This window comes from Anticarsia gemmatalis, chromosome W, assembly GCF_050436995.1.
Source record: "Anticarsia gemmatalis isolate Benzon Research Colony breed Stoneville strain chromosome W, ilAntGemm2 primary, whole genome shotgun sequence".
Classification (NCBI taxonomy): domain Eukaryota; kingdom Metazoa; phylum Arthropoda; class Insecta; order Lepidoptera; family Erebidae; genus Anticarsia; species Anticarsia gemmatalis.
The window spans coordinates 6,697,283-6,710,534 of NC_134775.1; the positions used below are offsets into that span (position 1 = coordinate 6,697,283).

The window sequence follows — 13,252 nt, forward strand, 5'->3', positions numbered from 1 at the left end:
TTGCCCGACGTTTATGAGTTGCATGTGACACAAAATAAAAAAAATCTACAAGGAAATAATCTATGCTAAGATTTTCCGATTCAGAGTCTGATAGCTAATTCTTCAATTTCATTATCTTCTAAATTTCTAACGGTGTCCGTTTTTCCTACATTTACTGACATAGATTAATTATCATTTTTATTAAATAAAATATTAACTTTTATCTCTCTAGTTCTCTTAACATTTAAACTTATTGTTATATCATAAGTATCTGCACTTAAACTATTCCTTGTGAGTTTACTATTTGGTTCATTAAGCGAGTAAAGCCAGGACAAACGTCTATGGTCCGGGTGTATAAAAAACTTTTCCCCCCATAAATATGGTCTAAAGTGTTTAACCGCCCAAATTACTGCCAAAAATTCCTTTTCTATAGTGCTCTTCTGTATCACTTAGGAATTCTACTTGCATATGCGACTGGCTCGTCTGACTCAATGGTGCCTTTTGAAAGTACCTCCCCTATTGCAAAATTAGTTGCGTTCGTTGTTAAGATAAACGGTTTCAAAATCAAAATCGGAATATTGCAGTAACGGAGTTTCCTCTTTTAAGGCAAGCTGTTAATGGTCTCGTTATTTTGGTGGAGTCCTTTATAAATTTCCTATAGTACCCTATGAGACCAAAAAAACTTTCTGTCGTAGTTTTGGGTATGGGAAACTTTAATACTGCATTTATCATTATTGGGTTTCAAGCCTTCACTAGTTATAGTGTATATATATATATAGATATCGTACTTCCTTACATACGAATTGAGATTTGTCTAGCTGTACTTTCAAGTTAGTTTCACGAAATCTCAAAAACTGCCCTGAGTTTTTGTTGTGCTCCTGAATACTTTTTGCAAAATGGATGACGTCATCTAGGTCGCGGAAGCTGTTTTCAGCCCGAACGGCATTCATGTTTATTTATTTATTAACCGACTTCAAAAAAAGGAGGAGGTTCTCAATTCGTCGCGATATATATTTTTTTTTATGTATGTTCAGCGATCATTTCTAAACGGATGGACTAATTTGCTAAATTCTTTTTTTATTTGAAAGGGTAAGCTCCACGGGTGGTCCCATAGGAAGGAACTCAAAATCTGACAATGGGATCCTGGAGAAATCGAGGGCATTTCTGAAAAAATGTATGGAAGTACAGAATTTTGTTGACTTTTTATCAATTGAGAGGGATTTTACGTATAAAAATCATAATTTTATGATGATGAGCTGATGATGGAGAGCATCCCTACTAAAGGACATTTTCAGCGAATACTCTAAAACGGCTGGTCTGATTTAGACAGTCCTTTTTTTGTTTGGAAGGGTGTACCTCACAGGTGGTCTCATGGTAAGGAAGTCAGGATCTGATGATGGCATCCTGGTGAAATCGAGGGCATTTCTGAAAAAATGTATGGAAGCACAGAGTTTGTCTTGACTTTTAATCAATTGAGAGGGATTTTACGCATAAAAATTGTAATTTTATGATGATGAGCTGATGATGAAAAGCATCCTTAATGATGAACATTTTCAGCGATTACTCAAAAACAGCTTGTCCGATTAGGATAATTCTTTTTTGTTTGAAAGGGTAGTGTCATGGCAAGGAAGTCAGGATCTGATGAAGGGAGTTCTCGATTGCGGCTCAGGCGCTCATTTTTTATCCTTTTCAGGCTCCTGTGCTCGACGCTTTCTCATGCGTGATGCATGTACAGATGGCCTCCCCATTATTTACCTAAAACCTCCTTTATCCACGAACCTAATTAGTATATTGTAATTATACAACATACTAATTGATTAGTGTTTAGTTTTTAAGGCACCGACTTCAAGTGCTACATAAAAAATAAGAAATTGTGTAGGTATTAGGTATAATATTAGTTAGGTATTAGAAGAGTATCAATTAAGGTAGGTTAGTAATTAAAATAAGTGTTTATTCATAGGTTAGTTTCGTCGATATCTTTCGTTGTGGTCTTGTAAATATTTTGGGTAGGATATAGTTTGTACACATAATATAAAAAAATATTTCATCCTTTTTAGTTCTAGAGAGATTTTGAAGGCGGTTTTCTTTTTTGTTTAAAAATAATTTTATATTTTCATATTTATTTGTTTATTTATTTTAAATTTTATATACAGAGCTGTATAAAGGCACACTTAATGCCAGGGGCATTTTCTGCCAGTTTACCTCGGGATGATGCAGAGATTGTAGTGAATATATATGATTAATTCATAATGGCCAAAAGGTGTACTAAAGCCTGTTTTAGCTCTGTCCTCTTTTTCTACTTCGATTTGATGGTACTCACTTGCTAAATCTAGAGCAGTGAAGTGCATAGGTACTCTTGCCTAACATGTCAAAAAGGTCATTGTTGTTAGGTAGGGAGTACTTGTCGTAAATTGGTAGCTCATTAAGGCGTCTATAATCAATTACCATCCTCTATTTTTGTTTGCCTGCATTGTCTATTCTTTTGGTACTAAATGGACCGGAGCGCTCCAAGATGAAAATTATTTCAGTTTAAATATGTTTTTCTACTTGGTTTCTAATTTCTGCAGTTTGTGCAGGCGGTTACCTACGAGCTTTAATATGTATTGGATCTTCGTGTTTCGTTCTAATTCTATGTTTTACATCATTTATGCACGAGATTGGTACGTCCTCGCAGTGAAATATATCTTTAAACTCTTTACAAATATTAATCATTGATTATTATTATTTTTCTTCTTCATTCTGTTAGCTTAATTATCAATATTATTAATATTTAATGTTTCTATTTATAATATTATAATGCAACGGGTCTTATACGCGATTGAAAATTTAAAGGTTTGGATACCTTATTTGCTGCCCGACGTTTCGATCGCATTACAACGACCGTGGTCACGAGCTGACTGATGTGGCTGCTAAGCGTCGTCTTCTTGCGGCGCGAGTTTCGACGCCTACCCTCACTTGGTTTTCACTTAATGTAGATTGTTCGGAATTGTCGGTACTTCGACACACAACACTAACGACGTCTTTACACTGGCGCGTTACGTCATGCCGGCGACGGCTGCACTTGCTGATGACAGGATTCCACGTAGATGATAAACGGTATCCCTCTTCACGGTTGAAATTGGGATGTTTTTTGATTTCAACCGCTTCTCGTACTATCCTGGAGTAATAGTGACGATCTGTGGAGAGGACCCGGGGTTGATGTAGCTCGATCCAGTGATTGGTTCCTGCTTCCAACAAGTGCTCAGCTATCGCGGATTTGTTGACTTGCCGGTTCTTGACAGCTGCGATATGTTCCTTGACCCTTTCAGCTATTGTTCTTTTGGTCTGTCCGATGTATGAACTACCGCAGCTACAATCCACCTTGTAAACGCCAGGTGTCTGAAGAGGAATTACATCCTTTGGCGTGCGCAAATGGTTAGCTACTTTGGAGAACGGACTATATACAGTCTTTATGGAGTATTTCTTCAGTACTGTTCCAACTTTATCCGTTACTCCTTTTATTGTTTCTATTTATGTTTGTTATTGTACGATGCTTTACACCGTACATCACGTTGCACACAGTCAGCATTTTACGCCGACAAGCAACGATTCATTTATTTTACTTAGGTCACTACTTATATTTTGAGCCTTGACGAATCTGATTGTTTTAGACCCCATTTGGTGTTTTCATCGTAAAGTTTGACCTTTTTGACTACTACATTCCTAAGAAAGTTTTGAAATCTGCGCTGAAAATATTTTCAATATCGTCGATCGAAAATTGTAAGTGTGCGGGAAAATGGCATTAGGATGTTAACATTTTCGTGCAAATATTTTTTACGACTTTCGACGTGGCTTATAGAAACAGTCGTGTCCATATCGACTTATTTATTATTTTGGTGATAAATTCTGATTCTTTGAAAATTTAAAACGCCAGTAAATAGAGTTCTATCATGATTATTTTTCCCTCACCAATGAAATTCCTGAAGGTCGTCCAAGGTCACCAGTTGTCTCCGGAAAAATCGATGGTGGGCGAAAATTAATTATGCATTTTAGTTTCCTGTTACAAGAAAAGAATGACACAATCCTAAACATTATTTCCACTCTTAGATATAAAATATTAGGTAACAACATTTCCGATTAGAAGATTTTTTCTAAATGAACCAATTTTTTTTTACAACAATTCGATAAGGTCCTCGCGCCGATTAGTGCAAACAAATGCTTGAAAAGTCCATCGTTTGGCTTCAAAATACGTGTATCAAGTTGTGATAAAACAGGGATCTAGGATATAATGCGCATGAGCCCAAAAATAAACACCAGTCGACTTTATGGAAGCTTTAAGATGAACCAAATCCAGAAAAAATATTCGCGCTTGAAGCACTTCGGAATAAATGGTCCCTTGATTTTTTATAAAAACTTTGTCACGGCACAAAGTGCCTATTAAAAAATGCAGTATGGTTAATTTTTATTGATTTACAACCAAAAGTTTACCAAAAGACTGGTTTAAAATATGGAAAAACCACAAAATCCTACAGGTCGAGTTACGTAAAGACAATGCCAGCCCTAACGCATCTCGTTAAACAACCGGCTATTATGTGCACGAAAATAATCGTATAATTAAGTTTCTCACCATACACTATAGTTTGACATCAAATGACTTTATTTTATTCCAAAACGTCAAGAATAAATAGCATTAACATTAATTTTTATTCGGCACAAGATTCAGGTTATGCTTTCAAACACCCTGTTTTTGAGGGGTCTTTGGGAAAGGGAAAAAAATATAAAAAAAGTATTTCGATCGAAAAAAAAATTATCTAGATCATGAAAAAGAATACCCGAGAACACGATTAAATAGTTTTTACTCACATATTTACCGTTTTTCATAGTTAGGCTCAAAACATAAGTAGTGGCCCACGTATAAATCAGTTTATGTTTACCTACCAATCGGTTCGCGTGTACTCACATAACCATTTACCATACCATTTTAGATTTAGTTAAGTGAATAAACCATTTTAATCTTAGCTCAAATCTTTATTTTATTTATGTATCTACCATTACATAAATCTTCTGTACGGTATAACCATCGCACCGTACATCGTGGTCCTTCGAGCCGGATCGTAAAGCAGCCCTGCGCGACTTCTCAAAGTGACACGTGGCAGTAGATCGAGCTTACGAGGAAACCAGGTTAACCAGGATCGTGATTCGAGATAAACCAGGCTACCAAGAGCCAGTCTTCAAGTAAGATCTTTCCATATTTACTTAGTCAAACTATATCAACCACCATGGAGGCGATCTTAGCAACCCAGGAGCAAATCATGTCCGCCATGGACAGCCTCCGGACTAATTTTAGGAAGGATGGACCAGAGCGCAAGACGCCTGCCTATATAGAGAAGCGACTAACTATGCTAAATACTTATTGGAAAGAATTTCAGATTAATCATACCAGATTATCTGCAGAGTTTGACGATCCAAACCATAGGTATTTTAGTGAAAACTATTACCAAAATGCACAACAATTTTATAAAGAGATTAAATCTCTCCTTAACCAATACTTGATAACTGAACCAAGTTTCAAACCGGTACTAAAACCTGCTACTCCATTATCCAAAATGTCTGGCGGACAGGATAGTACTACTGTTGCTGTAGACGAGAGTCCTTCTCACTCGTCTAGTACCAAATTTACCACACAGGGTAATACTAGTAAAGTTGACGAATTACTGAGAAAGCAGAAAACCAATTTCAAAGCCTTTATGCGCACCATAGAGACTGTCAATCTCGAATCTATAGGATCCAAGCGATGGGAGTTCGAAGATATTCTGAAAACCATTCAATCCAGGTGGTCGGTCATCGATGCTTTGCACTGGGAGATCGGTAATGAAAGCATCGTGGATAACGAAGAGTACGATTCTGCCTTTGATCATTATGAGCGTAAATATAACGACATAAAAAGGGATCTGAATAGCAAAATGTGGTCAGTTTCGTATCGGGAAAAATCTACGCCAAAAATGGACATACCTACGTTCAATGGCACAACAATACCAGCAGTGGACTTCTTTAAAAGATTTGTTTTGTGAAACAATTTGTTTTGCGATGCAATTTCTTAAGTCAAAACTTAGAGGAGAAGCCGATAAATTAATACAGCATTTACGCATTAGTTCGGCCAACTATCAAATTTGCTGGGATATTTTGAACCATAGATACCAGAATATGCGACTTACATTCTCTATGAATGTGCGGTGTACACCCGTGTGTACAAAATGCACAGGGCGGCCCGCTTGTCCCATGTACACACGAGTGTACACCAAACATTCGCTCTTATTGGCCATAGATTTTTTTACGTTTCTTTTCACTGTAGATCTAAAAAAATGTTACCATTTGTTTCTCTATTCCATAATTCATTGTTGTTACCAATTGGGAACGTCAATGTATCAATTAAAGATTTGAAAAAAGAAACGAAACGTAATCGGTCGTAAATCATTTGCGGTGATTCGCGCCATATTGCCGTGTGCGTTCTGTTTTGGTGATTTTTGTGATTTCTTTCTGATTGTGAAGCATGATTTCTAGAAGAAAACGGTAAGTTTGCATAATGTTATTTATATAGAATTAATGGCAAGAAACTGTACTTTCTGTGTGATATGAAATAATGTTGCAAATTGATAAAATTTACCGAGAAAATGATATAAACTTTTATAAGTAAAGTTTTATCATCACTACAAGTGGCATATTTTGACATATTTTTATGACAAATGTTTTAATATTTGGTTTAAAGTATGTGTATACAACTAGATTATGTATTTAGGAACATGATTCAATTCAACCAACTAACATATTATGACATAATTACAGAGTAATATTGAATCAAAGACGATAAACTGCTAAATCGTCGGCCGCCATTATTCGCATATATCTGTCTCGCTCTAGCATTCGAACTTAGTACAGTCAGCGTCACAAATTTTTTGTCGTCATTACTTTTGATATATATTTTTTTTATAATATTTTATTTTATTTTCTGTTATCATCTAGCATTTTTTTTCTAACATATTTTTATAATTGTATTACGCCTGTTATCTGACGGTGTAGGCAGTGGTCTATGAATACACAATATACACATTTTCTTTGCCGTTAATTTTTTTGTTGAAGTTAAATAAAATTACTAGAAGTCAAAAACTTACTCATATTTTTTTTTAGATTTGTTAGACAGCGATCGTCGAGCACTGACGCGCGATCGCGGTCAGTGACTCCGATCGCAGAGCGGGTCAGGGAGAGGCCCTCAGTGGCTCGTCGGGCTCTGCTAATGCAGTTGGTGGCCAACAGTGAGGCCAGCGACCCTCGCATTGGTTCCTCACCACCCCGGTAAGTACTTCCGATATGCATCTCTGTATATCATCTAAATGATTAATATGTTACACGACCCTTTATACTTATTGCATTTTTTAGGAACATGAACCGAGCTTTGGGCGTCACTGCCACCCCAGGCGGGTCCTTGATGGTGACTGGGGAGATCCCGATCCATCAAACCCCTAGTGGCAGTGTTCGACCCCTCTCCAACGATGACGAGGTGCCTCTTTGGTGGGTTTGTTTTCTCTTACTATATGTTGTATTATTATCATACTCAATTAACATTTTAATTATACGGACGATGACATTCAAATAATATACCCTAAACTCTGACTGACCGTTGACCTCTAATATCAGCTGACGCATTATTTATGTTACATTGCGTTTTCTTTAACGGTATTTTTTTTTATTAAATTAAATAGTTTTATATACGAATATAAAACTACTAATCCCTACTACTATCACCGGTTTCTTTTCGAGAGAGTTTCGTATGATACACTGCGTTTACAATGTTTTGTATTTTTTTAAGCTCGGATATACTGGAAAAAGTGGAGGCCATGGAGCTGTCGGAAGACGAGGCCGAGGAGCTGGTCAAAAATGCGCCTTGGCACGTGCGGCGTTGGGTCACCGGCAGCTCCTTTCCTCCTGCACTGGCAGAGCCCAATGCCGAGGCTCGCCCGTCTACATCGGGCGTGACGGGAACAGCAGCGACGAGGGAGACCTGTCAAGGCAGTGATTTGGACAGTGAGTTCGACGACGAGTTCGACGGATCTCCTGTCGAAACCACTGCCTTGACGGGGTTTAGAAAAGATATCCCGGGCAACGAGGAGCTGGAAGAACCTGCCCGGGATATCATAATAAACATAGAAAGGGGAATCGACGACGAAGCCGATCGTTTGTTGGGAATGTCAACAAGTTTCGATTGGGTGGAGGGGTTCGAGAATTTTCGGGGAGTCCCCGAAAATTTTTCCGGCCCCACTCCCGGACCTGTCAGGGACTACGATTCGCCCTATGATGCTTTTACCGACATATGGGATAAAAGCATCATAGAGCGAATCGTCACCGAAACGAACAGATATGCCCAACAAACGATCGCCGCTCTCGAGAGCAAAGGTCAACTAAAACCATCATCTCGTCTGCGTGAGTGGACAGACATGAACGCAGACGAGATAATGGTTTTGTTCGCCATATATATGTATATGGCAATCAACCCGCGATCAGCACAAGCCGAGTATTGGGCACGGGGCATTTTAGAGATGCCTTAATTCAAAAAAATTATGCGGTATAATAGGTACGTACTCCTGAGCAAATTTCTTCATTTTGTGGACAACGAAAGTTTACAAAATGAAGAAATTTGCTCAGGATCATCCTTTAAATTAAGAAAGTTAAGCCCAATTATCACCCACTTGGGTGATAAATTTAAAACCCTCTATAATTTGGCTCGCGACGTGAGCGTCGATGAGTCCCTCACCCTCTTCAAGGGCCGTCTGTCGTGGGTACAGACCATAAGGTCGAAGGCAGCGCGGTTCGGTATCAAGTCGTACGAACTGTGTGAATCGAAAACCGGCTATATGGCCGGTTTTCAGATTTACACAGGTAAATCGGACGGCTCTGATACCGACCCAACAACTCTGGGTGCTGATTTAGGCGGCAAAAGCACTAAAGTAGTGTTAGACTTATTAAAGGGCTTGGAAGGTCGCGGTCATTGCGTGACGATGGACAATTTCTATAATTGTCCATCGTTAGCAAGGTACCTGAAACAGTTAGGGTTCGATTGTCTCGGGACACTTCGCACCAATCGAAGGAATGTCCCGACAGACATTTCGAAAGTCCCCAAGAATGTGCCGAAAGGCACTATAGTATCTCGCCAATGCGGAGATGTCTCCATAGTTACATGGAAGGACTCCAAATTGGTGAGCATCATATCTACCTACCATGATGACAGTACTTATGTAGGATCTAAAGCAGGGCGGCCGTTAGTTAAGCCGATCTCAGTAAGAGACTACAACAGCAGGATGGGGGGGGTTGATCTCAAAGATCAGAAGCTGTCGATGTATTTGTTGGAGCGAAAAAGAGGTATCAAATGGTACATAAAGATGTTTAAAAGACTTTTAAACGTTAGTATACACAACGCTCTTATCATGTATGTGGGCTCATTACGGCGGCAGAATAAACCATCGATGACGCATCGTGAGTTCCGCTACGAGCTTGCCGAGTCTCTAGTGGACAAGCATCTCCACTGTCCACTAGAGGTTCGTGAGCGCGTAGGGGAACACACGAGGCTGAGGCGGGATATTCTGCATACGCCTAAATACGAAAGCGGTCGTAACAACCGGAAGAGATGCGTGGTATGCTACCGTTTAAAAGTCACTAAATTGGTTCACTCTCAATGTTCCACTTGTGATGTTTTTTTGTGCTTCGAGGGCTGTTGGGATAAGTGGCACTCAATAGCAAACCTCGAAGGACAAAATACGCACAACAGCAGAAAGCGGAAACGTTGTGAGTGAACCAATTTATGTAGATATTTTTAATAATAGCCAGTAGTAGTTTTAATTTTCGCTCCAACAAATACATCGATAAGTACACTGCTGGGATTCTTGACAATGACAATGGACAATTAAAATGAGCAGGCCGTGAGTTTTTTGCCGTTTTCTCTCACGAACAACAGTTTTTCCGAAACGGTGGTAGACTAAAAATACTATGATGATTCCAAATACTTGTTAAAAGTTTATGTAATAAAACATATTTGACTTTGACTTGACCCCAATTCTAATTCTATTCATGTATCCATTTACCTATTATTAGCTTAGTTTAGTCTCTTCTACTGCCCTGAGATATGTCTAACACTACCTTAGTTGAGTCGCCTATACGGCTCATCCGTTAAGCACACCGAGGAAACGCTGCTGAGATTCTTTGTGATGTACCCACGACCTTCTGACTCTAAAGCCCAATACAATCTCAGACAATGACAATTGACAATTAAAATGAGCAAGCCGTGAGTTTCTTGCCGTTTCCTCTCACGAGCAACAGCTTTTCCGAAACGGTGGTAGATAAAAAAATACTATGACGATTTCAAATACTTGTTAAAAGTTTATGAAATAAAGCATATTTGACTTTGACTTGAACCCAATTCTAATTCTATTCATGTATCAATATATCTATTATTATCTCAGTTGTGTCTCTTTGCTATGAGATAAATACATTACATAACCATAAACCCTCGCTCAATACTCGGCTTGCGATGTTAGCGGTTGGTTGCCATCTTCTCCTGTCCTAATGTATGTCATACTTTTATTAGTTGCTATTATATATTCTAATCGTTACATGTTAGTAGGTGCTCCCAACGTGCGGTATGATCAGAGATTAATAATTAACTTAGTTATATTCGTTATCCCTACCACATAATTGACGTTTAGTCTATATCGCTGATTGTTGGCAGCTCCTCGCATGATCAATTATTGTATCAACCACATTGTAATTTTTTTGGCGATTGAATAGTGTGTATAAGTTTCTCGTAACTCTTCTCCTATGGCTCTACCCCCTTTCCGAGCAACTGTTAAATTCAGTAATTTTAACGTGTAATATTGTATAATGTCATAAGTGTCAATATTTGACCTATGTGAATAAATGTTTTGATTGTGATTTGGATTTTGATTTAGTTACTAACGTCAAACCACCACGAACACAACACAAAACACTTAAATAAAAAATCTAGCTATTACAAAAATAAGAAAACTAGTCATTGTAATTTGGCGTATTTCGAAAACCTTATAAAACTTACGTGTAAGTATATATGTTCAAATGGTACATCTCCATTAGTATCTGAGATTTCACAATATATACAACACTGATAAATAATTTTATCTTTCAAACTCAAACAACTTGTTCTAACGTTTTACTCTCACTTACATACAAGAGACTACCACTTTTTTTATCTCCAATAAACCAACAATAACACTCACTGCATCCATTTCACTGTAATAATAAGTCAGGGCTTATAACCGTTGGAAATATATGTCGGTTAAATTATAATACGTCTAATTACTAATAGTTCTAGGTACACCAATAAACAACCGTCCGATGTGCGGTAAAAGGGCACGCGCGCGAGCGCAATGTGACTCCTTGAGATGCATCCAGGCGACTATCGGCACCTTTTGTATTAGTATCAAATATTACTTGCGGGGGCGCGGGGAGAGGGTGTCAAAGATAGGCCGCAAGCCAGTAACGTAACAACGTCGCGAAAGAACTGCATCAAGAAAATGACCGACCGTCGTAAATAATACTAAGATGCTAAATTGACGTAAGTTTTCAATTTGTAAATGTGTAAGTACATATAATAAAAAATTGGAGGCTATATTTTAAAACCTAGACAATTTGCATAAACGCTAATACGCATCTATCTAGTTCATTATAAGTAGGTATATTCATCGATCCTTATTTTAAGATAACTTTTTTAGATATTTGAAATGACTTGAATTTAAAATTGCCCCTTTTCCCCCGGACCGCTGTTAAGTGTAGACGTGCCCACTATCTGTTAAAGTATTTTTTGTCAATAATTTAACTAAATAAATCAATTTAAACTCATTTAAATTCGGTTACAAAAATAGGAGTGCATCACTGGCTAAGAGGTTGTCAGTATCGCAGAAAAATATCACCGAACTCTGCAGGACTCATAACAGCCTGGTACCATCCGCCGTCCTCGACCACTACCAAGGTACCGTTCACACCTCTTTCTTATCAAACGGACAAATCGGCGCCTGCGCAGGTGTGGCCTGTAGCTGATTGGACACTGAGGTCCTGCCCCCTGACACCGATTCGCCCAGTGGCCACGCCCCGTCACACCCTTCACTTTCTAAAAACTGCCGCTGTGTGCGTAACTGCTGTGCGTTCTGTGCACGCGCCGCTTACCTCTAGCGATTATAGCATCCTGGTACCTCATTACAATTTGAAACTGCACAGTGTGCTAACTCTTGCTGAAACTAGTCTTAGTCCTTGACTTTATGCCCACCAACATGGCTGGAATTGGAAATAGATCACTATCAGAGTCAAATATTGCGGAATCAGCCGAACTAACCACCCCACCCAACCATGTTTATCAACGAGCAAAGAGAGGAAGGGAGCTTGATTTTAACAATGCTGAACTGGACTCATTCAAGGAAGAGATGATTAATCTGATATCTTCTATGATGTCAGCGCATAACGACGAACTCAAAAAAATCTACCCAACCCTACTAGGAAATTAAAAACACAAACACAAACATCGAGAATGCTATGGCAGCCCTATCAGCTCAAAACGAGGATCTGAAGAAGAAAGTCGAGCAACTTGAAATCCAGTCAAAAAAAGATAGCGAGCAAATACTTATTTTAGAAGACAAAATAGAAAGCTTGCAAAGAGGATATTGTAAGAATACTATAGAACTAAAAAACGTGCCAAAAGTCGCTAAGGAATCCAAAGAAGACCTACTGCAAATGGTAATAACTTTATCGGAGAAAGTAAACTATCCCATCATCAATAAAGACATCAATGATATCTATCGAGCGCGTACAAAGCGGACAGACACAAAAAATAGCCCAATAATAATAGAATTATCTTCAACACTGATCAAAACTGATGAAAATGAAAGTATTTAATAGGCAAAATCCCGATAAAATTTGTGCTAAACACCTAGGCTTCAAGACCGATGTAGATACTCCAGTCTTTGTCTCCGAGAAACTGACCGCTAAGGGCGCAAGACTTTACTTCTTAGCAAGAGACCTGTCTAAGTCGGGAAAATACAAATTCTGCTGGACGTCGTACGGTATAGTCTACGTTAAGAAAGACGACAACTCCCCTACTATAATCATAAAAAGTGAAGGACAAGTACATAGTCTGATGCAAGGATGACTAGACTATGCTACCCAGATAAGCCCATACACTTATTACTATATGCAATTACAGCCATTCACATACATGGCAATT

General features: G+C 38.4%; 1 protein-coding gene across 1 annotated transcript; it reads left to right on the forward strand.

Moving 5' to 3' along the window:
- Positions 1 to 7,064: 7,064 nt before the first annotated feature.
- LOC142985807 (uncharacterized) lies at positions 7,065 to 8,684 on the forward strand. The gene is made up of 3 exons (XM_076134052.1): positions 7,065 to 7,308; positions 7,393 to 7,524; positions 7,823 to 8,684. Exons 1-3 carry the CDS (start codon positions 7,250 to 7,252, stop codon positions 8,556 to 8,558), a joined length of 927 nt encoding a protein of 308 aa, XP_075990167.1. The 5' UTR covers positions 7,065 to 7,249; the 3' UTR covers positions 8,559 to 8,684.
- The last annotated feature ends 4,568 nt before the right edge of the window (positions 8,685 to 13,252 follow it).